Consider the following 21753-nt stretch of genomic DNA (forward strand, 5'->3'; position numbering starts at 1 on the left):
TGAAATTCCTTTACTAAAAGTACCCAAAATACACAGAAATGAAAATATTTTAAAATTGTATACTTTTGCAGATATGTTACAAAAGTTTGTACATTGAGCCTGAGGTCGTAATTTAACAGAAATGGGCACTAGGTCCAGTCAGGAGTGTGCGTAATTATAATTTTTAGACCAGTTTTTGTGCACATAGAGTAACAGGTCCCACCGGAACATGGAGCTGCTTAAATAATTAACAAGATAACAATACATTTGTTTATTTATAAGAACATTATTGTCTGCTGACTGTGTGTTGAGCAAATAGTGGACCCAAATGCAGACAAAAAACTGAATGTAGAACACAATATGAATAAACAAAGACCAAGCGCTTTATTAAGGCTGATAACACGAGTCCAAAAAACAAGGTACAGTGAATAGGGACAAAAACTAAATTAAAACCTAAACTGGACGAAACTAAACTACGACAACTGTGACAAAAGACATGAACCTGATTCAGGGCAGGAGCATGCGAGAACCTATGAGGAAAAAACATGAGCATGACCTGAACTTAATGTGACATGGAGGGATGCAACAGAGATGACGTGTCAAAGACTGAATGAAAACACACAGAGTAAATACACAGGAGGGTAATGAGGGAAGTGGAAACACCTGGGGAGACACACCTGACACAAATGAACAAAATGACGCCACAGAGGAAAGGTAAAATTAAGCACACTTAGCATAGAAACACAAGACTTTCAAAATAAAACAGGAAACATGGAAAGACATAGACATGACAACACAAGATTGACAATATGGAACACAGACAAAAAAACACATGACAGACTGGACAAGAAACAAGACACATAAACCAAGAAGACAGATGACCAAAAAGTCTTTTAAACATAAAACTCATCAAATGTCAGAATTATGCAGTTTTCAGCACAAACAGCAGATTAAATCATGAGGTAACAGTGTAGGCAAAACATCAGCTGCTATGAAGTTAAAAAAAAGTTAAAGAAGTAAATCAAAATAAGAAAATTACTTTAATACTGGTGATACATTGATCGTTATTGTTCATCGTTATCTTCATCCTCAGGCACTCCAGTCAGAGACGATCAGACTCTCTCATTTTTGCCTCAGTTTCAGCTGCAGGAGGTGCAGTGGGACCTTTTTAAAAGCAGAATTTAATCCCATGTAAGCAGTGTTATACAGCAGTGGCACTTTCTGTTGTTGCCATGAGAACTAGCTCTGACCTCTGACCTCATTAGCAACAATCACAATCCCTGATGATAATTGTCTGTATTTATCTGCTGTGACATTTGTGCTGAAAACATGAATATCTGTCTTCACTTAGTGAACATCAACACTCAAACATGCCTGAGATCACCTGATGAGCCACAACCAAGGGTTAGTTTCACAAAATGTAATGAGTTGAGAAGCTCATTTTACACCACTGTGGTCAGTTGGCATCTACTGTCCAACTGGATGAGGCTGCAAATGGAAGACGTGAATCTTTCACAGCAAGAAGTTAAAGTGTTGCTGCTGCTTTTCAGTTATTTTCTATCAGATGAATCTATCACCTGATTTTTTACTTGAATTATTGTTAGACTGACAAAATAAGTTTGAAAAACTAGTTTTATGATGGATTTTCTGTAATTTGTTTGGCAGCTAAGCTATTTGTTTGGTGTTGTATCTGACCTTTGACTCAGTATGATTCTTTTGTGTTGTACTCTTACCTCGAGTGAACTTTTGGCGCATGGATATACACAGTAGGAGTATACCAGTGAACAGGATGAACAAAAAGATTGTGTACGCCAGCCTGGGAAGAGACATCAGAGGAGGAGGAGGAGGAGGAGCAGTCGTAGACGGAGCTCGAGCTGTGACACAGAAACGGTTTTGTCATCATCTTTTCTATTTAGGACCAAATGTTACATGAAAATTAAATAAAGAAAAATCCTCAGTTCATGTAGGAGCACAAAAGATTGCTTCTACAAACTGTGAAACAGCTTTAGAATAGACGCCTGCTGCTATGTTAATTTCCTCACTCTTTTGTCGGGAGTGCAGTCTCTCCTCTTGCACTTCTCCTGTGACTGAGAGGGCTTGTTGATGGTGTAGCAGTAGCCCTGGAAGCTAAGATGTTGTTTACTTACTTGTTTACACATTTTTCTGCGTGTATTGTGAGTTTATTTTTATTTTCCTCCAGACCTGGCTCTCATTTGGCATTTCATTAAAAACAGGCTGACATGGAAATCACTAACTGAGGAAAACTTCCAGAAATCACTGAGTCCAAAGACAGTGCACAGTGTTCCGTTAAATGCAGGATAAAGCTCTAACATACAAAGAAGAAGCCACGATGCAAACACAATCCAGAAACATCTTCTCTGTGCTAAAGCTAATTTAAAATGGACTCAGGTAAATCCGGAAACTGTTCCTTGGTTGGATGAATCAAAATTGGAAATTATTTAAGGTAAACATGGAACCTTTGACCTCTGAACTAAAGAGAAGCAGGGTGTGCATTAGTGCCCTATGGGACTGGCAGTTTGCACATCTAGAGAGGCACGATCAATGCTGGAAGATATCTACAGGTTTTAGAGCACCACAATTTGTTTGCCTTTAACAAATCAAAAGCAAACCAGGAGTTAGGGAGTAATGTTGTGTAGGTGGGTGAAATTTCTGGTTTTAAAAGGTTAATCTTACTCTATTGTTTCAATATCTGACTGAACTATAGGCTGCTGTGGTGCATTATGGGTAATGCAGGCACCAAAAAAAGAAACAGGAGGACGACTGTTCTGATTTATGGTTTTACTCCTAAACTACCAGATAACTGTACTTAAAAGCCATCAGACAAAGTTTCATGAAACCCATCATCATCATCACCTCTCACTTCCAGCCAAATCTCTGGTGACTGTCCTTTTGTTGGATGTTCACACTTGTAGAAGCCTTCGTTCTTCTTGGACACATGGATAAAACTCAACCTTCCTTCAGACTTATTTCCAATAAAAGCACCATTTCTGTAGAATTCAGCACTGAAATTGGACGTAGACTGTTTTGCATATTTTTCCTTATAGGAGCAGTTTAGTGTCACACTGTCTCCCTCAGTCAGAGGAACAGCAGGACCCTGCAGGATCAGACCAGCTGAAATGCAAAAAGAGAAACTGTGGTCTCTGACTCTGGTTTTTGTCCTTAGTTACAAAGTTGCAAAAATGTGTTCATTTTATTTTATCTAATATAAAACTATCTGGCATTGCAAGCTTACTTCTCACTCTGATGTTGATGGTGTTGCTGCACTCCCCGCTGTCAGACTCACACCAGTACACTCCACTGTCTGATGGGTAGACACCTTTGATGGTGCAGGATGACCCATTGAATTGGCCCCAGGTCTCACATGAAACAGAAGACTTTGTGGAGGTGTTTCTCTTCACTGTCCAGCTGCTGAAGCTGCCTGGCACTGCACAGCTCAGAGTCACGGTTTCATAAAAAAAGAAGACTGACCTGTCGGGATGGATGCTGAGAGTAGCAGCTGCAGCTTCAAAAACATCAGGTTGAGATACATCAGTTATATGCAATGCAATGTGTGGAGATTAATAACATGAACATTAGAGGAAAAACCTTTACTGGTCATACTGAGTGAAATGAATATTTTAGAAGAGCTAATAGAGAGGGGAGACTCACAAAAGATTAAAATGGCAGAATAAATATTCTATTAGACCAGCAATTATGAAGAGATGTGAGTTACGGCAACCATTATAACCAACTTAATTAAGATGCACATTATTCAGCTGTACATGTGTATTTATAACGGTCGTGGTTTGCTGAGCTGTATCCTTAAAGGGCAAACATGCATCCACTGTTTAGCCAACAGTACCCTGAGCTACTAGCCATACTACCCATTTTAAAACTTCATTCCCCTGATGTTACACAGATCTGACACCAACTAAGAACTTCTGGGAATTCCAAAAAGTACCACAGACTGTCAAAACACTCTACCATGTTGCTGCTGCAGAGTCAGAGCAGCACCTTCTCAATGGTCTGTGGCTTTAATAGCATTAGAAAAAATAATAAATGAAAATTGATGCAGTTACACAGTGAAGACAGATGATTATGATATACTATTAATGTTCACACTGCACTGAAAAAGGCTGATGATTTACAAACCATAAACTCGTGCGTAAAAAGTTACTTACAGTAACATCTGTAATAGAAACACACTGATTTACCTTTAACAAAATCCAAGCAGTGGATGAGAGTCCAGAGTGAGAAAATGAGAAGAGACTCCATGGATTTCATATTATAGAAAACAAGTCCACAGTGTGTGGGAGAATAAAACATTTTGTCTCTTCCTTCTTTATGTCAACATTCGTGTTTCAGTTTTAATTCTTGAATTCAGGAAGTGTTGCTTTTGTTACCCAAATGAAAAGTGCTTCAGTGTTTGATTATTTTATCTTACTAACCAGAGGAGACACTGGGTCATCTTTTATGAAAGGGACTTTCTAAACCAAGATTATAAGTATTTTAATTACTTTATATAAAGTGTTCAGACTGCATTGAAACAAGCAACAAGTGTCAAAATGTCCACAAGGTGGAGACAGACACACACACTGCTGATGAGGACATTAGTGAGACTCTTTTTCACCAGGAAGCATTTCTGATCACAGAGCTGAATTCAAGATTAAGGATATTATTCAAATTATGTAATTAAGTTTAAGAAAAATAAAAGCTAATAATTTTAAAAACCACTGAAAAGTGCTTTAGCTGTCAGCTTTGTAACCTTAGTTATGGCACATGTATTTATATTTGTCCACATTTAATTTGTGTAGATTATAAGATAGATTTATTAGTTTATGCAATATTGTTTTTTGTTTTATATTTAATTACTTCATTATCATTTATCTTACCTTGTTATTGATTTGTGTGACATAAATTATTTTTTGTGGCACCTTGTGGGAGGTAATTTTGGTTCCTACCTAACCTTTATGGTGGGAATGTTTTTGAAGTGTAACATGTGTCATGTGCATCAGGGAGATAACAGAGTAATTTGAGTGCACACACTGCCCTCCTGTGTTGGTGGTTATTATAGAGGATATTTTTCAGAGTGACCTTAGCCAGCCATACACCCAGCAAGCAAAACATTAAAAAAAAGCCATGTCTGAGAGAGATCCTAAACATTTAGAGATCCTGAAACTATCAAAAGGAATGATGCAGAAAACCCCTAACCTGTAAGGTTATTACCATATTGTCACTAGAATGCCAGAATCAGACTGGGAACCACACCAACCTAACTTCATCAACACACAAAAAACTTAGCGGATACGTTGAAGACTGACATGTGTGAGGCCTTTAACTTTGAAACGTCTTCATGAACTGGACCTAACCTGGACCTGAGGATACAAATCCATGAAGTCAAAGAAAACCTGCTTTCTATCAAAGAGGCTTTTTTATCACGTGACTAACATCCCCACCCGCTCCAACCCGAGTCATGTTCATGCTTTAAGTGAAGCAACTATGGCTTATGGTTTAAAATGATCTTTATGCATTGTATGGGACACATATGGAAGACTTGAATCAAAGTCCTGCATTTGACCCATTTTTTCAAACATAAAGTTTTGTGTCACGAAGCCATGAAGACAGACTTCAGCACAAAATAGTTCCAGTGATGTCAAAAGGTTACAAAGGCACATTTGCCTGGTTACTGTTATTTCTTCATCCCACTTACCGCGGCAGATAGTTTCTATAAGGTGAGGTTACAGATTAACACAAGAGCAATGTTTCTAAAAGTAATAACATATATTTTTTGATGCATTTAGAACAGCAGTAATACAGACAGACACTGACCCATAAAATGATACATTAAACCACAGCACATATTATAAATTAAAAAAGTATTTGACAAATCTCTTACAGCAGGTTTATAAAAAACAATATACTAGTTTGTATATACAATCCTATATAAAACAAATACTGCCTGGAGAGTGAGCTGCACTGGTGAAGGTTTGCACTCTCAGAGTGCTCCTTCATAACATCGTGACATTCAATTTGTCCTTTAAACATAAAACTCATCAAATGCAAAAATGAGACAGTTTTCTGTTCAGTTTATCTAATTTTAGATTAATATAAAATCTAACATCATTGCTGCTGAGAGGTTATTAAGTTTGAAAATATCAGTGTAAGACTATTGCTTTAATCCCAGTGATATGTTGATTGTTGATCATCTTCTTCACGCACTCGAGTTACAGATGATCACGCCATTTCCTTTTAGCCTCAGCTCGAGCTGCAGGAAGAACACAAACTATTTATAGTGCGACATTTTTCAAAGGTGACATTTAGTCATGTATAAGCTGCTTTATACAATCGCAACAACAACAACTCCCATTGTTTCCAGAGAACCAGCTCTGTTGACACCTCGTTGACTGTAACAAGGATATCAGATAATTGTCTGTCAGCTGTTCTGCCACAGAAATGACTCAACAGCAGCTGGAAACTTTGCTTCGAAACGTGATGCAAACAAGTGAACATCCATCCTCGCTGCAGGAGCATGAACATACTCAGACACAACCAGGGAGCTGCATCACATGGTGTAATTTGACTTTGCACCACTGTCAATGCCCCGCTCCCCTTAATGTGGTTAGACTGAACCAAAGATTATAATAACTGTTTCTACTCTATGGTTTCACTCAGTCAAACAGACGTTGCCTTCAGGTGACAGGATGATCGTTATCTATGTGTTAGGTCTGATATTATTAGCTTGTTCTGACTCCAAAAGCCCCACCAAGAGGAGCTTAACAAGCAAAAGTAAAATGGTGAAATTATGACAGTGAAGATATCCAGGACGCCAAGAAGAAGAGGACATTTTAGATTTAATGAAGGCAGAAGTAAGCAGTAACCTCTGCTGTAGCCTTCTGATTGGTAAATAATCTGCTCTACCACCAATGCATTCACACACACACACATAAAACATGACATTTTGGCTTGCAGCACTGCATTAAACCCATGAATACTTGGTGCCATGAACCAAAAGATGGGAAACACAACAATCAGCACTGAAATATCATTACGATTACATAATTTCATATTTCAGAACTTAATGTGAGATTTTATTATTTTGCTTATTGTTTTCAAAGCTCTTTATTTTTTTTTTAAAGGCGAGGCCTACTCATTTCAAGCTGTAAGGTTGAGGAAACCTGCAGTCAGCTGAGACTGAAGAAGAGAGGCGCAGTATCTGCAACTAAGGCGGCACCATGTACACAAGGTTAATGGGTTAAAAGTCTTACATTGTGAACTTAATGTCCAGAGTGAAATTTTAGTTTTTGTAAAGTTTAATCATTAGATATGATAATAATTCATTTTTGACTTTTCTTCAGCATCTATGTCCTTTGACCCCTTAAAGAAAATTGACATATACCAACTTAATGAGGATTTTTTTTTAAGTTTTCTTACCTTGAGCCCACTTCCGGTAGGTGTACACAGCCAGAATAAATATACAAGTGTAGAGGATGAACAGCAGGATGGTGCTCAAAAGTTTGGGCAGAGCGATCGGAGGAGTAGGATCAGGATCAGGATATGGGGTTGTCACGGGGATATTATTCTCTGTTAGGAGAAAAAGTTTTATCATCGGTTTTTCTGTTTAGAGCAAGTGTTACATAAAAAAGGCTAATTTAAAATCAATATTTCGTGTTGATACATATGCAGAGTTTACTGTGCATTTCACAAAAACTTTTCAAAGAAGTACATCAGGACATGAAAACACAGAGCTTCTGTGAAATGAGTCAAAGTTTTCCGCATAGAGATATGAGATGTGTGACAAACCCTATACCTGGCCTACAGTACCACTTCCTGTGGTAGGACCGCTGCATATCCAGGAAGCAGCTCATATATGTGAAAAAACCTAACACACTTCGTGTGGGTGACACGCTTCCAGTGACATTTCATTTCATTTGCTACACTAATTAGATTTTTCACATTGGTTTTATAATGAAACACACAGCCATTTCATTTCTCGATAAGAAAGCAAATTACTGCATAAATATTTTAAACCAAATCTAAAATTCTAGCATATTTCTATTTTGACCTTTATATTTATTTATTTTTTTAAATTGTATAGTACGGATGTCTGCCGGCAGTGTGTTCTCATTTTGGGACATAGATAAAAGCATTTATTTGCCAAATACCAGCTTCATGTGCATCATAGTTTTGTGTTTACGAAAACAACTGGTCATTTCTCTAGACCCTAGGACTCTACAACACCAGAAAAAGCATGTGATAGAGTGCAAGATAGTGAATTTTGTACTGTGTGCAGAAGTCAGGACGTCAGTGTCAAAGAAGTACACGAGAAGGGTGTTGCAGGACATGTAACAGGATGAGACAGTGATGAGGGGCGTGGTGGGAATAACAGATGGGTTTATGATGGGGTTGGGATGACATCAGAGATCAGCTCTGCGCTCCTTCTTATTTGAGATGGTGATGGACAAGCTGACAGATGAGGGGTTCCTGTGGACTGTGATGTTTGCAGATGACAGTGAAATTTGTATTTAGAGAGGAGTGGGGAACAGGTGGAAGAGAGCCTGGAGAGGTGGAGGTAAGTTCTGGAGATAAGAGGAATGAAAGTCTCTAGAAGTAAGCTAGAATACATGTTTGTGATATGAGAGAGAGACAGTGCACAAGAGAGGCGAAGAAAAGAGAGCAGGCAGGGTGCTGTTGGTAGAGATGGTTGTCATGTCAACATGTCAACAGTAAAAGTGAAAGGGAGGAATTACATAATGATAGTTACAGCTGCTGTGATATTTAGTTTGGACAAGGTAACACATCACTTATCCTACCTCAGAGCCTGAGGTAGGAGAATTGACGATAAACAGCGAGAATAAGACTGGTTAACTTTCAATTTAGGAATATAAAACTTTAGGTTAATCAATGTCCCAGAAATGTTAAGATTAAGTTTACTCTTTAAAGCTTAAAGCTTTAAACCTGACTTTCACCAGGCAGCATGGAGGAGTAGACATACTGCTGCATTAGGGTGATACAGGTTTTGCTAATTAGTTGTGGTCAGGTTTGTCGAAAAAACATCACTGAGTTATAACTGAAACTGCTTTATGTATGTAAAAGTATTTATAAGCTGTCAGACGAAAGTCTCATGAAACCTATCATCATCATCACCTCTCACTTCCAGCCAGATCTCCGGTGACTGTCCTTTTTCGGGATGTTCACACTTGTAGATGCCTTCGTTCTCCTTGGACACATGGATAAGCCTCAACCTTCCTTCAGGCATTTTTTCAATAAAAGTACCATTTCTGTAGAAAGCAGCACTGAAACTGGACGTAGACTCCTTTGCATATTTTTCCTTATAGGAGCAGTTTAGCGTCACACTGTCTCCCTCAGTCAGAGGAACAGCAGGACCCTGCAGGATCACACCAGCTGAAATGCAGAAAGAGAAACTGTGGTATCTGACTCTGGTTTTTGTCCTTAGTTGTTAATATAAAACAATTTGGCATCGCAAGCTTACTTGCCACTCTGATGTTGATGGTGTTGCTGCACTCCCCGCTGTCAGACTCACACCAGTACACTCCACTGTCTGATGGGTACACACCTTTGATGGTGCAGGATGACCCATTGAATTGGCCCCAGGTCTCACATGAAACAGAAGACTTTGTGGAGGTGTTTCTCTTCACTGTCCAGCTGCTGAAGCTGCCTGGCACTGCACAGCTCAGAGTCACGGTTTCATAAAAAAAGAAGACTGACCTGTCGGGATGGATGCTGAGAGTAGCAGCTGCAGCTTCAAAAATATCAGGTTCAGACACATCAGTTGACATGCAGTACATGAAGTGTGAGACGATCAATGACATAGATGTTGAAACCATTTCTGCCACTGCACAGATTGAAACCAGCGAATGTTTTGGACAGAAGTTTCCACAAACTCAACATTGCCAAGAATGACATGGTAATGTTAGGCTTTTAATGATTTCTTTGAAATGTTTTGTTTCCAGGGTGGAATCACTTTAATCTCTGATCTTAATCTTACATCTTTATTCATTTCACAAACAGTTATCGGTTGCACAAATTTGAATTTATTTTCGATGTTCTCAAATCTGCACTGGATCAAAAGAATACTTTCAGGTTCAATATACACACACTTAATTCTTTTAGTAAGTGGTGCTTAATGACAAAGTCACCTTTTCATGGGTGAACATGATTGACTAGAACTGATACTTTATGTCTGTCAGCACTTGTTTCACTGCGCTCATCAGATTAACCAATATTTTTAAAAAAATGGGAAAGTCCAAAGATCTGAATGAAGATCTAAGAAGTCACATACAAAGACAAAGACTAAGACACATGAGCTTGACATTGGGACAGAGGGGGAAACTGACACGGGAACAAGACAAAAAGATAAGATGGAGAGGGTGAGAGACATGATGGGCTGTGCAAACATGGATGCACATGGAGGACAGGTGAGACTAGGATGAAACACAAGGAGGAAAACCTGGGCACAACTAAGCTAGCAGACACAGACATAAGTGGGGAAAGCTGTAAACTCAATGAGATTAGAATCAAAAAAATATATTAGCCTGAAAAATTAACCTCAAAGAGCTGGGTCAAAGACCGCGAACCAAAGTTAGACTACCAGGAACTCACACAGTCCAAACAAAGACACAAACTCCACTCACAAGACCCTTTAACCCTTTGGCTCTAACCCAACATGGCTCATTTCTCAAAATGATTTATAAAAAAAGAAAAAGACAAATATGCTTTCTAATGTTCATATATACTAAAGTGTTTTAAAGGATTTCAGAAACTGCTTTTAAAACTTTAACCATCATTTAAGAATTGACTTATTGCAAATGAGAAAAACTGCATGAAAGCTATAAATGTAAAAACAAACAAAGATCTGTAGTTGACAAATATGGAATAAAAAATCAGTTTTCTTACTGATCATGAGGCAGACTGGTGCGATCATCATCGTGTTTTAAAGTTGACTTTGTTTCTCTGAAAACAATAATTTAAACCACATCCTGTCAAGCCTTCTCACACAGTGCACAGTGCACACCCACAAAATAACATAAAAAACCCATCAAGTACCCTATGCTGGACCTGCAAAACCTTATAATTTATATCTAGAGACCCTAAAGTCTAAATATCTTCTGTCTTTCTGTCCCTTTTGGAAAAGTAGTTGAATGTGTGGACTGTAAAACGGACATTTTCTGTATTAATATTACAAATATAAGCCACGGTTACATAAACTGGGCCTAATGTTGTGCATGTGCACAGTGGTATTTCTGCTAAAGTGTAACACTCAATTCAATTTTATTTATACAGCACCAAATCACAACAACAGTCGCCCCAAGGCTTTATATTGAAGGTAGACCCTACAATATCACATACAGAGAAAAACCCAACAATCATATGACCCCCTATGAGCAAGCAATTTGGCGATAGTGGGAAGGAAAAACTCCCTTTTAACAGGAAGAAACCTCCAGCAGAACCAGGCTCAGGGAGGGGCGGGGCCATTGCTGCGACAAGTTAGGGTGAGAGAAGGAAAACAGGATAAAGACATGTTGTGGAAGAGAGACAGAGATTAATAACAAGTACAGTGGCTTGCAAAAGTATTCGGCCCCCTTGAACATTTCCACATTTTGTCACATTACAGCCACAAACATGAATCAATTTTATTGGAATTCCACATGAAAGACCAATACAAAGTGGTGTACACGTGAGAAGTGGAATGAAAATCATACATGATTCCAAACATTTTTTACAAATAAATAACTGCAAAGTGGGGTGTGCATAATTATTCAGCCCCCTTTGGTCTGAGTGTAGTCAGTTGCCCATAGACATTGCCTGATGTGTGCTAAAGACTAAATAGAGTGCACCTGTGTGTAATCTAATGTCAGTACAAATACAGCTGCTCTGTGACGGCCTCAGAGGTTGTCAGGGGCTCTGTCCCAATTAAGAGACTGCAGGCTTGAAGTACGCATTTTGAGACCTATTATATCACCGCGACGTGACGACGGCTGTCCCAATTCAAAGTGTACTCCAAATGCGCCGTCGATTTCGCCAAATATCAAGCGTGGTCCGGTGCACGCTTCATGGTCCCATTTATAAAAACACAAGCTGAAAGTCAGTGATGCTGCTCGGTTTGCAGTCCTGAATATCACGGCACAAGCAGGATTCACTGCACTGTTAATGTTAGCTATGTTATATTGCTGCCTCTGTTCGGTGGTGTCGAGCCAAACGGACTTTAACGTGTGTTTGAACGAGCTGACGGTTCACTCGTTAAGCTGAAAGAAAGATGCTTTAATCTCAGGAGTCACACATGTGTCCACTGTACCATCTGGAACTCTTCTTGTTTAGCACTCGTAATAACACAAACACTAAATCCTCCTTCTCTTGTGCTGTTTTGTAGCAGTGTATACACCTGAGACTGTCACCTGTCTGTCTGTCCTGCACTCTCTCTCTGTTTCTTTCTCTCTGATTGTGGAATAAAAGTATGAACATGTATTTATAAGTTACACTTGTGTTTGAATCCTGCAACTTATCACACATTTGATTTCCATGTGTGACAACTGCAAGTGTCCAGAGTGAGGACAGACTGAGGGAGCCACTGCTGCACATCATCTGTGAGGCTTTGCACCCCTGATGATCCACCAGGACAAACTCAGCAGTGTGTGAGGAAGAGGAGGAGGAAGAGCCAGCAGCAGCTGACAGATGGAGAGAATAGACAGACGGTTCCCTGTTTGTGAAGGACTGCTAGGAAAGTTTAAAATAACTAATTATCTGTCCTGAATCAGTCTTATTAGGTAATGTTCAAATAATGTTATCATCCCAGTGTTTTCAGTGTGGGAGAAAGTACTCAGGGCCTTCAAGTTACACACTATGAAAGGCAGCAACAAGTTTAATATTCAGAAACCTAAAGTATGTATCAGCAGCAGAATGGAGCTAAAAATAAATGTTTGTTTCAGTTCTATGAAGCTTTGAGTATTTTGGATTAGTAGTACTGCTGTGTTTGTTGCATCATATTGCTGTAATTGTTTATATGCTTTATATATTCTGAGCTAAGTTGATCTATAGTGTTACATCATATTCTATAAGGATGTTATGTGTTTGTATACTTTCTGTTTGACCCATTTAGCAGAAGTCAGCCTGTTTAAGGCTCTGATATCTATTCTGTATGACTTAAAGCAGTTATGACATGGTCTGATTTTCTCACCCAATAAAGGAATATTTATTCATTTATTTATTTATTTTAATATATCAGTCTACTTTTCATTCTATCAGAAACAGTTATCACAGCTCGTACATTTTGTTTTTACACATATGCTAAACACACATATTTAATCTGGGACTCTCGGCCATTTGACCTTAGAACTGAAGAAACTTCTCGGATGAGAGGTGCAACATCTTCAAGCAACTTAAAGAAGTCCAGACGCTTTTCTTTGCAAGCTTCTTTGACTGTCTCAAGTCTTTGAAGGTTTAAGGTGATAGGAAATATAAATAACTGCAACTTGAATCTTTGACACAGAGTTCAAGCTCACTGCTGTAATATATCATAATAATCTGACAATACATATAATATTGGCCATTGTTAAAATCTCCCAGTTCTTTTAATCTTTGGGCTGAAGGAAGGACAATACTCGGTGTATAAATGCTCAATCAACAATTATTTATTTCCATACAATTTAACCCTCATCAGCACAAACCATCCGGATGGGGAGACCTGCATGAAGAGGGTCACAGCAAATCTCAAACTGGTGGAGGGTTACTCAGCCTCTTATAGCCTCTAGTGGCCCCCACCTAGTCGTAAAAATCTAAACATTCACATTCTTTCTCTCACACGGTGCCTAAGTTATGACCTCGGCTCTTTGTTTTCCTGCTCCCAACAAGGTGGTGGTATGGAATGTGGTCTGTCTCTTCTACTATCAGAACAACAAGGCCTTCTGCACCCAACATTCTCTTCATAATTCAGAAGTATGAAATGTCAAGAAACAGTGTAACACATTCACAGCAGATCAATGGTACAGGATAATACACACCTATCTAACAAATCTAATAATTGTCACATTATTTTAACTCAGAAGTATAATGGAAACTAAACTACATACACATCACACAATCTAGACTAAGGGATATAATATGACCTACAGCAGTATCATAATTCTACTACTACTTTGATTACAGATATAAGGTAACATGTGATAGCATAATGATTCCACACCATATTATATTTGCATTACCACAGTGAGATGACTTTAGTCTCGTGAACAACATCAGCTAATTGTTATTTACTAACTAATCTTGAAATGACTGTTCAGTACAGAAATGAAGCCCAACAATCATGTTTTTACAGTCCTGTGGTCTCAGCCTCAGATACTCAACTAATCAAAGTTAGGTCAGGAAAAAAATGAATGACCAAAAAACATTTTCTCTCCTTCATTTATGTCACACAAAGCTGTATGAAACGTTTCTCGCGGTTAGTATCATGGTTGCTAGGCAACCTGAGCAGCGCGACGAAGGCCAGATCGTCCCATTTCACAAGCCTCTCACTTCCGCACTTCCCGTACTTATAGTACGCACCGTACGTAGTACGTGTACTGCGCGTACTCCAAGCGTGCGGTCTCTTAATTGGGACACAGCCAAAGGCTACGTTCACACTGCAGGTCTTAATGCTCAATTCCAATTTTTTGATCAAATACAATATTTTTGTCTGCTTGTTCACACTACAAATAAAATGCAACAGCAAACGTGCTCCTGTGTGAACCCTCAAAGTGGGCCGCATGCGCAAAAGCAGACGTCACACACAACGCGCTCTGTGTAGACCCAGACCAAACTGTATTGTTTGACTGATGGCCCTTAATATAAAGACTTGTTTTGGACTTTACATTCCCCAATTTTGCTTTAAGTTATTTTGTTATTTACATATGGCCTAATAATTATCCTTATTGCTGTTTTAGAGAGGAGCGGTGCTTCAAAGGATAGTTGCAGATTTCTGTAAGAATCTGCAGATTATACAGTACAAATGAAATGTTCACGTTGTCTTCCCAACAGTTTCACTAACATCTACACTGGATGGACAGGAAGTGTTTGCCAAGTTCTTCTCTGGCGCTGATAATTGGCATCTGTTTTTGTGTCAGTGACATAAAAGACGGATTTAATGCGACATCACCATTCAAAAAGCAGTCGCTTTCTAAAACATCAGATATGTATCGGATTCAGCATTAACCTAAGGTTGGTATTGTCACGACCAGGGCAGCCAAAGCACGGAAATGGACTCAGGTGCAGACAACACTCGGAGGCTCGGAAGATCAGTTGAAGCATATGTTTATTACAACAAGCGAGGGTGACATACAAGGGAGTATAGTTATAGGCAAAAGCACAAATTATGAAAAAAAGCGAGAGGAATAAATATAAACTCAGGAACTATTCAAAATAATCAGTCATGAACAGGGCTGGAATGGGACAAGAAAATTGGCCCGGGCATTTTGACTAGAGACCGGCCCACCAGGTATTATAGGAAAAACCATAAAGCCTTTGAATGAAAACAAACGCTCTTGTCACAGTGATGTACAGTGTCCTTTTGGTATATATGTATCAATCTACTAAACTTAAACCTACACCATCCTCCCTATTCTGGTATTCTAAACAGCACTTAGCCGAAACCCAAAGACTGCTTGGTCGAGTTAACCTCCTGAACTACCTACAACATATGGTGGAAACCTGAAATTAAGACAGAGAAGACTAGTAGTGAGACATGATCATTAATAAATATTAAAAATAATAAATGGCAGATTTACAGATATTTTCATAAACTATTTATTTACCACATCAATAAACAGCATGGCAGGGCAAAATATTTTTTCTAACATGGCAACCTTTAAAAAGTAAAAGGAGACAGAAAGACAGGTGAGAAAGAATAAAAACTTAACTGACTTTTTTGATGGCATTTTACACACAGTACTGGTACAGTATCTAGAAAATGTGGGAAAATACTGGCATCATAAACAGTACTTACTCTGAAGAAATTATGATGGAACCCTGAAAAAAGTTACTATGTACAATAATGGATTTCTATGCATTTTACATCAGATGAAAACGTCTGTTGTAAGATTCAGATAATTATTTATTAAAAGTGAGACATTTTAAATGAGAATAAGAAAGTAAAGCATTTCTTTGTGCCTCCCTTTCCCTGTTAATGCCCTACCTGGTCCCCTGGCAAGACTTTGCTAGACCCGCCCCTGCACAGTTACCAGCTGTCAGCCACTTACAAAAGGATCCTGGTGTTATTTGTCTCTCAGAAACAGTTCATAACTTCAACTCATTCATGTCACCTAAAAGGTAAACCTGTTCCTCCATCATGATCATGATCAGCACTTTGGGTGCCTTGAAAAGCGCTATATAAATCCAATCCATTATTGTTCTGTCACCACTTAACCGTGTTCTGTTTAAATAGATTTTCCCTGAGAAAGTTACTCTTTAGTGCCTCCTTCTGGCATGACCTGGTGTAACATGCGCAAATCTGTCTCTGTTCTATGATGTCATCAGAAAGTGCATGCTATTGTTTGGGGAAAAGACTTCTCCTGTTCTCCTGTTCTCTGCTGTAGTGGCAATTGTCTCCCTTAAGATGGTCTTTAAGGGCATTGTCGGTATGTAATTCTGTTCCATCCTTACTAATGATCAAAATCTACTTGAAGGAATGTGATTGCAGTGTTTGCTAAATAGAAATGTTTGTAAAGAGAGGATTCGCTAACGCTTTTGGCTAAACAAGTCATTTGTACTGTTATTGTTTATTTGTCCTCGTCTATGATTTCTAAGAGCATTTCATGTTGTTTCTCAGTTTTACCCTACTTCAACTGGCCTAAGTAAAGGGAGTGAAGTCAAACCCTCTTGTCTGCGTGGTCATTTTGAAGAGGAGTTTAGTCTGAATGTCGACTCTAGCAAGGCGTTAGAGGCAGAGGACATTACAATTATTATTATTATTATGATGGAGAAACAGGTTTACCTTTTAGGTGACAGGTGCACCTGTTCAGCTCTGATGATTCAGTAAGGACATCTCCTGGTTTCATCTTCATGTTTCTCTCTCACCACATATCCAAACCGACATCATGACCAGCAGCTTTTACAGCTGTGGCTCCAGCAAACATCAGCTGATACTAGAAATTTATATTCAATAAATTCTAACAACAGCTGATCAAGCTTAAACGTGCTGCTGTTGTTTAGCGCAACATCCGCTGGTTTCCTCTATCTGGCGCAAAGTGGGCGATAAATAAACAAGAGAGAGAAAAGCCGATCAGCTGATCATTGATCAGTTTCATGATTGAAGTAGAAACAGGAGAGAGAGGGGAGATAATGAGAGAAGAAGAGCTGTTACGCAGCTGTGCAGCAAAGACACAGAATAACTCCAGCTTTGTGTATTTTTCATTGTAGCTGAAGTACGGGACAAACTGCATTTCTTTTCAGCTCAATACGAAACGCGTAATATTTTCTCTGAATACGAGACGATTCCATTTTTTAGAGGACGATTGGCAACTCTACTAACTAACCTTATGAATAAAGTTCACTATCAGTAACATCATAGCACCCACCCAGCTGTATAGAAACTCCGTCATGCTAGCTAGTACGCAGAGTTATTGTAACTGCCTGTAAAAAGTCAGCACAACGAAAATAAACTCCACCTAAACTTGGTTTATATCTGACCCAGATAGACTGCAGGTCATAAGTTCTCACCTGAAGTTCAGTTCACCTAACACTCATCCACCTACTGACCTCCACCACTTGCTAATATTACTGAATCTGTGGAAGCTCGGCAATAGCCACCACCAAACAACTGAGTTATTTCTACGCATCTCCCAGCATTTTGCCAATCCACCACCTTTAAGTGTTTATACCATTACAAAAAAACACAAAACAAAAAAACCATCGGCCCATAAAAACAAAAAAATCACTATTAGGCATACCGGGGATTTGATGACCAGTCCAGCTGTGTTCACGAAAATACTGTAAACTCAGGGGACTGAGACTGACGGTAAAGCACTCTTGATGGCAGTCTAGACAGATTTCACTAGAGACAAAACTAGAATACTACTGCGAAACGCTATGGGAAGATCAAAAAGCAAAGCTCTCACAGTCACTAAAACGGGAGAGAACAATGTCAGATCCTGGCATCCGTGGAACTGTAGGGTTAGGCTACTTTCCAGCAAGGAGTGTTTGTGAGCGCTGCTCTTAAAAGCCTGCAGGCTGATTACTCAAAGCTGCAGCAAGCGAGAGGAAGCGCAGCAACTTTGCCCAGTGGTGGATTCACTGGCATGCAGGAAAATCCAGCACTCACCCATACCATGACAGGTATATTGTACTGCATTAAATCCATACTGTAGATCCAGAAGTATAACTATACTTTGTCCTGCACAGACCTTACAATCTGAAAAGGCTCTTCTGTAGTAGCATGTGCAAAAACAATACTAACTAGCACCAATATAACAATTAAATGAAATAGGCCGTAATTGCATGTAGCTTCTGTAGCACTTGTTATCTTAATTAATAACAAGTGTGTGTGTTTTCAGTTTTTTTTTTAATTGCAAGGTTGTCATCTGATCATGCTGGAACTCACAGTGCCCTGAGAAGAGTGGATTGAGGAGGCCAACGAGAGGAAACGCGCCAAGTACCAGGAACTACTGCAGGAGTGCAAGGGAAGGGAATGGGAGGCACTCTATGAGCCCATAGAAGTGGGTTGTAGGGGCTTTGCAGGATGATCACTCTGCAAAGTCCTTGGCTAGCTGGGTGTGGCTGGGGCATTGAAGAAGAGGGCTGGGTCGCCTGGGTGAGGGTCTATGATGTTGCGAGATCCGAAAGGCCTATTGACTCCAGGATACATCACTGAAGATGTGTGCCAGTGCATCCAGGAGATGTTTCTTGCATAGTCATATCAAATGTCTCTAAACACATAAGTATTGTTAACTTAAAAAATGTCCATGACCAAAAGCCAATACACAGTTCTTTTGAGATAAATTTATGTTCTGCCGTGAGACCAAGCTGTTGGACAAGCTGTCAGTTTGGCAGCTCTTGCTCTTCTCTCAGTGGAATCTCTTCTTGTTGTGGTTCTGCTTGCCCATTGTTTGGATGATTGCCTCGTCCTCCATTCTGTCTTCCTGTGCAACATAAAACAAGTTATTTGCTTCTCAAAATCGATATTAACATTTTATGTTGTTTGGACACTCTGGTCAACATGTGGTTAAGCTAAAAAACTTACATCTTAGATTGTGGAAAACAAGAAATATCTCAAATGTAAAGCAAGAAAGAGTGAGAAGAGAAAGTATTGGTATGTTAAAGAATTCTTCATGCGTCATGCAGTTTTTCTTCTGAGGTGAGAAAAAAAACAATATACAATTAACATTGAATAGCTTTAAGCTATAGCAGAGCACCAAGCACTCCACCCTTCAGTTATATGAGATGTCATATATTTATATTCTTAGCACAGACTGATTTTTAAACTTTTATTTCTTGATCTTGTTGTAAATTAAAGACTCTTGTAGGTCTGATATTAGACACATTTTGTCAAGCAGGTGTATTCACTGATTGATTTTTTTTTTTTTTTGATGCCCAACTTAATAAACTGGCTGTCTAACTGTTTTACTTGCTCATTTACAGATTGCATTGAGTGATGTTGGCTGGAGATTTTAGAAATTTTATAATACAGCAACTATAGCCATATATTTTAGATTTAGTATGAGGTAACATGGAGGTTTTTGTTTTTATATTGCATGAGAATAACACTGATGATAACACTGATATTACCACTCAATTACAGGTGGTCGTTTCTGTGTTATAAGCAGGAATTTAATACCATATTCATGATAACTGACTGAAACAAGCATCAGGAAGTCTTGAAAGAACTGGAATTAATTATTAGCATTTTGCCTAAGTCAATTTAAAGGAATAATACATATTAATACATTAGATTCACATATGAGTAGATGATCCTCTTTCACAGCATAGTTTATATCTAGGTGACAATACATGATATGATAAAAATAAAAGAAAGTGGAAGACATGTTTAAAATGTCCAGTACACACGAATTCAATGCAATCCTTGTCCAATTCAGGGTTGTGGGTTGCGCAGTGCCACCATCCTGTGCAGCATTCATCATTAACTGACCTCTAAGCAACCAAAGATCCTGTCAGGGTACCTCGGTTGACCCAGTGTTTTATATTCATAGTTTTTGAGTGTTGTTTATTTATTATTGTTTATTCTCTGACTGATGTTCTCTCCCAGTTTAATTTCTACCACTCTTGAGTTTATCTTATTGTTTGGGTTATCTTGTGTGTTTTATGGTTCCCTTTATGTCATTGCTTCATCTGTGTGCCTTTACTCAGTTTGTCCCAGTTAAGTCAGGCTTGTCTTCATGTTGGTTTTGTCATTTTGTCTCTCTAGCCATGTCTCTCCCTTCATGTTTCTCCCTCTCTGCGTCCCTCACGCTCCTGCTCGTGTGTTTGTTTCATCTCCCTTACCTGTTCCCATGTTCTTCTCCTTGTGGTTCATCCTTTGTCTCCCCAGTCCATCATGTGTGTCTGTAACTGTCTGTCTTTCCTTTGTTCTATTGTCAAGTGTATGTGTCCTTGTCTGGGTTTCAGTCTGCATTCCACTTCCTGTTTTTTATTTTCATGATACCTTATCTCATCTGCATTGTGTTCAGTTTGCTTCCACTGTCTCGTTATGTTTAATTTCTTCCTGCTGTACTCCCTTGTGTTTCCACTTTCCTTATTACCCCTTTGTGTAGAGGTTGTCTCAGTCTTTCCTTGTCCCTCGTCTGAGTCTCTTCTCACCTCCCCTCATGTTTCATGGTTTCCTAGTAGTTTTCCCAGTTCAGGTTATTTTTGCATTCTGATTTTTACTTATTTCTTATCCTTGCCTGCGCTTGGATCTGCACCACGCCTCACATGATCTGCAACAGCAGGTCCTGACAGATCTAGCCTCTCCTGCAGCAAGCAGCACCAAGCCGCTGTTTGGAAGGTCTTTGAACAACAATTTCACAGAAACAGAATGTCACATAATAAAAATACACCATTATAATTTGTGTGTAAAGTAAAATTATTAATTTGTCTTTTTTTTCTTTTCTACCTAAAATAGCATATTGGAATGCACTAGAATATTTAAATTATATTATTAGAAATAAACCACTACAAAAGTCACTGGGTGGAGCTATATTCTGAGGACACCACACCTCCGAGCCATTGACCTATGCTGTTGAAGTTGGAGTTGAAACCAGTCCATTGGTTTATGTAAACATGGATCTAGGATGCAAGACCTAATAGCATCGCAATCCACTCACAATGAATTTCTGAGTGTCTCTTTTCTAATGATAGACATTCAATATTCCAATATTATATTTTAGGCAGAAAAAGCAAAAGATTAGTTATTATTTTACTTACATACACAAATTATAATAGTGGCTTTTTTAATAGGACACTCTGTATCTGTAAAATTGTTGCTCAAAACTGCCAGTTACATTGTTCTTGCTTTAACATTGTTTTTTCTTTCGGATTTTGGATTTTTTAATATGCAAGTGGCTGGCTTGGTGTTACTTGCTGCAGGAGGGGCTGGATCTTTGGATGGTTAGAGGTCAATCAATGACGAAGGTGGCACAGGCCTGTGGTGTTTGGACCCACAACCCTGAACTGGACAAACAGGAGGATATGGATGGCATCTTACTTTTCTGTACTGGGCATTTTAAACGTGTAATTTACCATATTATATATTATCATCCAGATATAAACCATCCAGATATATATATGTGTAAGAGG

The 21753-nt window shown here is 38.8% G+C and overlaps 2 protein-coding genes across 2 annotated transcripts; both read right to left on the reverse strand.

The window, feature by feature from the left end:
* Positions 1–1435: 1435 nt before the first annotated feature.
* Positions 1436–5208, reverse strand: LOC134623767 (Fc receptor-like protein 5). Its single transcript, XM_063468788.1, has 6 exons — positions 5191–5208; positions 4564–4633; positions 3233–3502; positions 2854–3111; positions 1713–1853; positions 1436–1467 (listed from the first exon to the last, which is right to left on the reverse strand). Exons 1-6 carry the CDS (start codon positions 5206–5208, stop codon positions 1436–1438), a joined length of 789 nt encoding a protein of 262 aa, XP_063324858.1.
* A 627-nt stretch (positions 5209–5835) lies between these two features.
* LOC134623768 (Fc receptor-like protein 5) lies at positions 5836–20792 on the reverse strand. Its single transcript, XM_063468789.1, has 6 exons — positions 20776–20792; positions 10894–10950; positions 9470–9705; positions 9124–9381; positions 7411–7560; positions 5836–6244 (listed from the first exon to the last, which is right to left on the reverse strand). The coding sequence occupies exons 1-6, from the start codon at positions 20790–20792 to the stop codon at positions 6204–6206; spliced, it is 759 nt and encodes a 252-aa protein (XP_063324859.1). The 3' UTR covers positions 5836–6203.
* Positions 20793–21753: the final 961 nt, after the last annotated feature.

This window comes from Pelmatolapia mariae, linkage group LG3_W (genome assembly GCF_036321145.2).
Source record: "Pelmatolapia mariae isolate MD_Pm_ZW linkage group LG3_W, Pm_UMD_F_2, whole genome shotgun sequence".
Taxonomy (NCBI): Eukaryota; Metazoa; Chordata; class Actinopteri; order Cichliformes; family Cichlidae; genus Pelmatolapia; species Pelmatolapia mariae.

What these genes read in the sequence shown, in the direction of transcription:
- LOC134623768 (XM_063468789.1), bottom strand. An exon ending in ACCAGTCTGCCTCATGATCA is followed by an intron (nt 9,706 to 10,893) that starts GTAAGAAAACTG and finishes CCATCCCGACAG; the next exon opens with GTCAGTCTTCTTTTTTTATG. An exon ending in GATCTGGCTGGAAGTGAGAG is followed by an intron (nt 7,561 to 9,123) that starts GTGATGATGATG and finishes TTCTCCTAACAG; the next exon opens with AGAATAATATCCCCGTGACA.
- LOC134623767 (XM_063468788.1), bottom strand. An exon ending in CATCAGCAGTGTGTGTGTCT is followed by an intron (nt 3,503 to 4,563) that starts GTCTCCACCTTG and finishes ATGTTTTTGAAG; the next exon opens with CTGCAGCTGCTACTCTCAGC. An exon ending in CATCAACATCAGAGTGAGAA is followed by an intron (nt 3,112 to 3,232) that starts GTAAGCTTGCAA and finishes TTTGCATTTCAG; the next exon opens with CTGGTCTGATCCTGCAGGGT.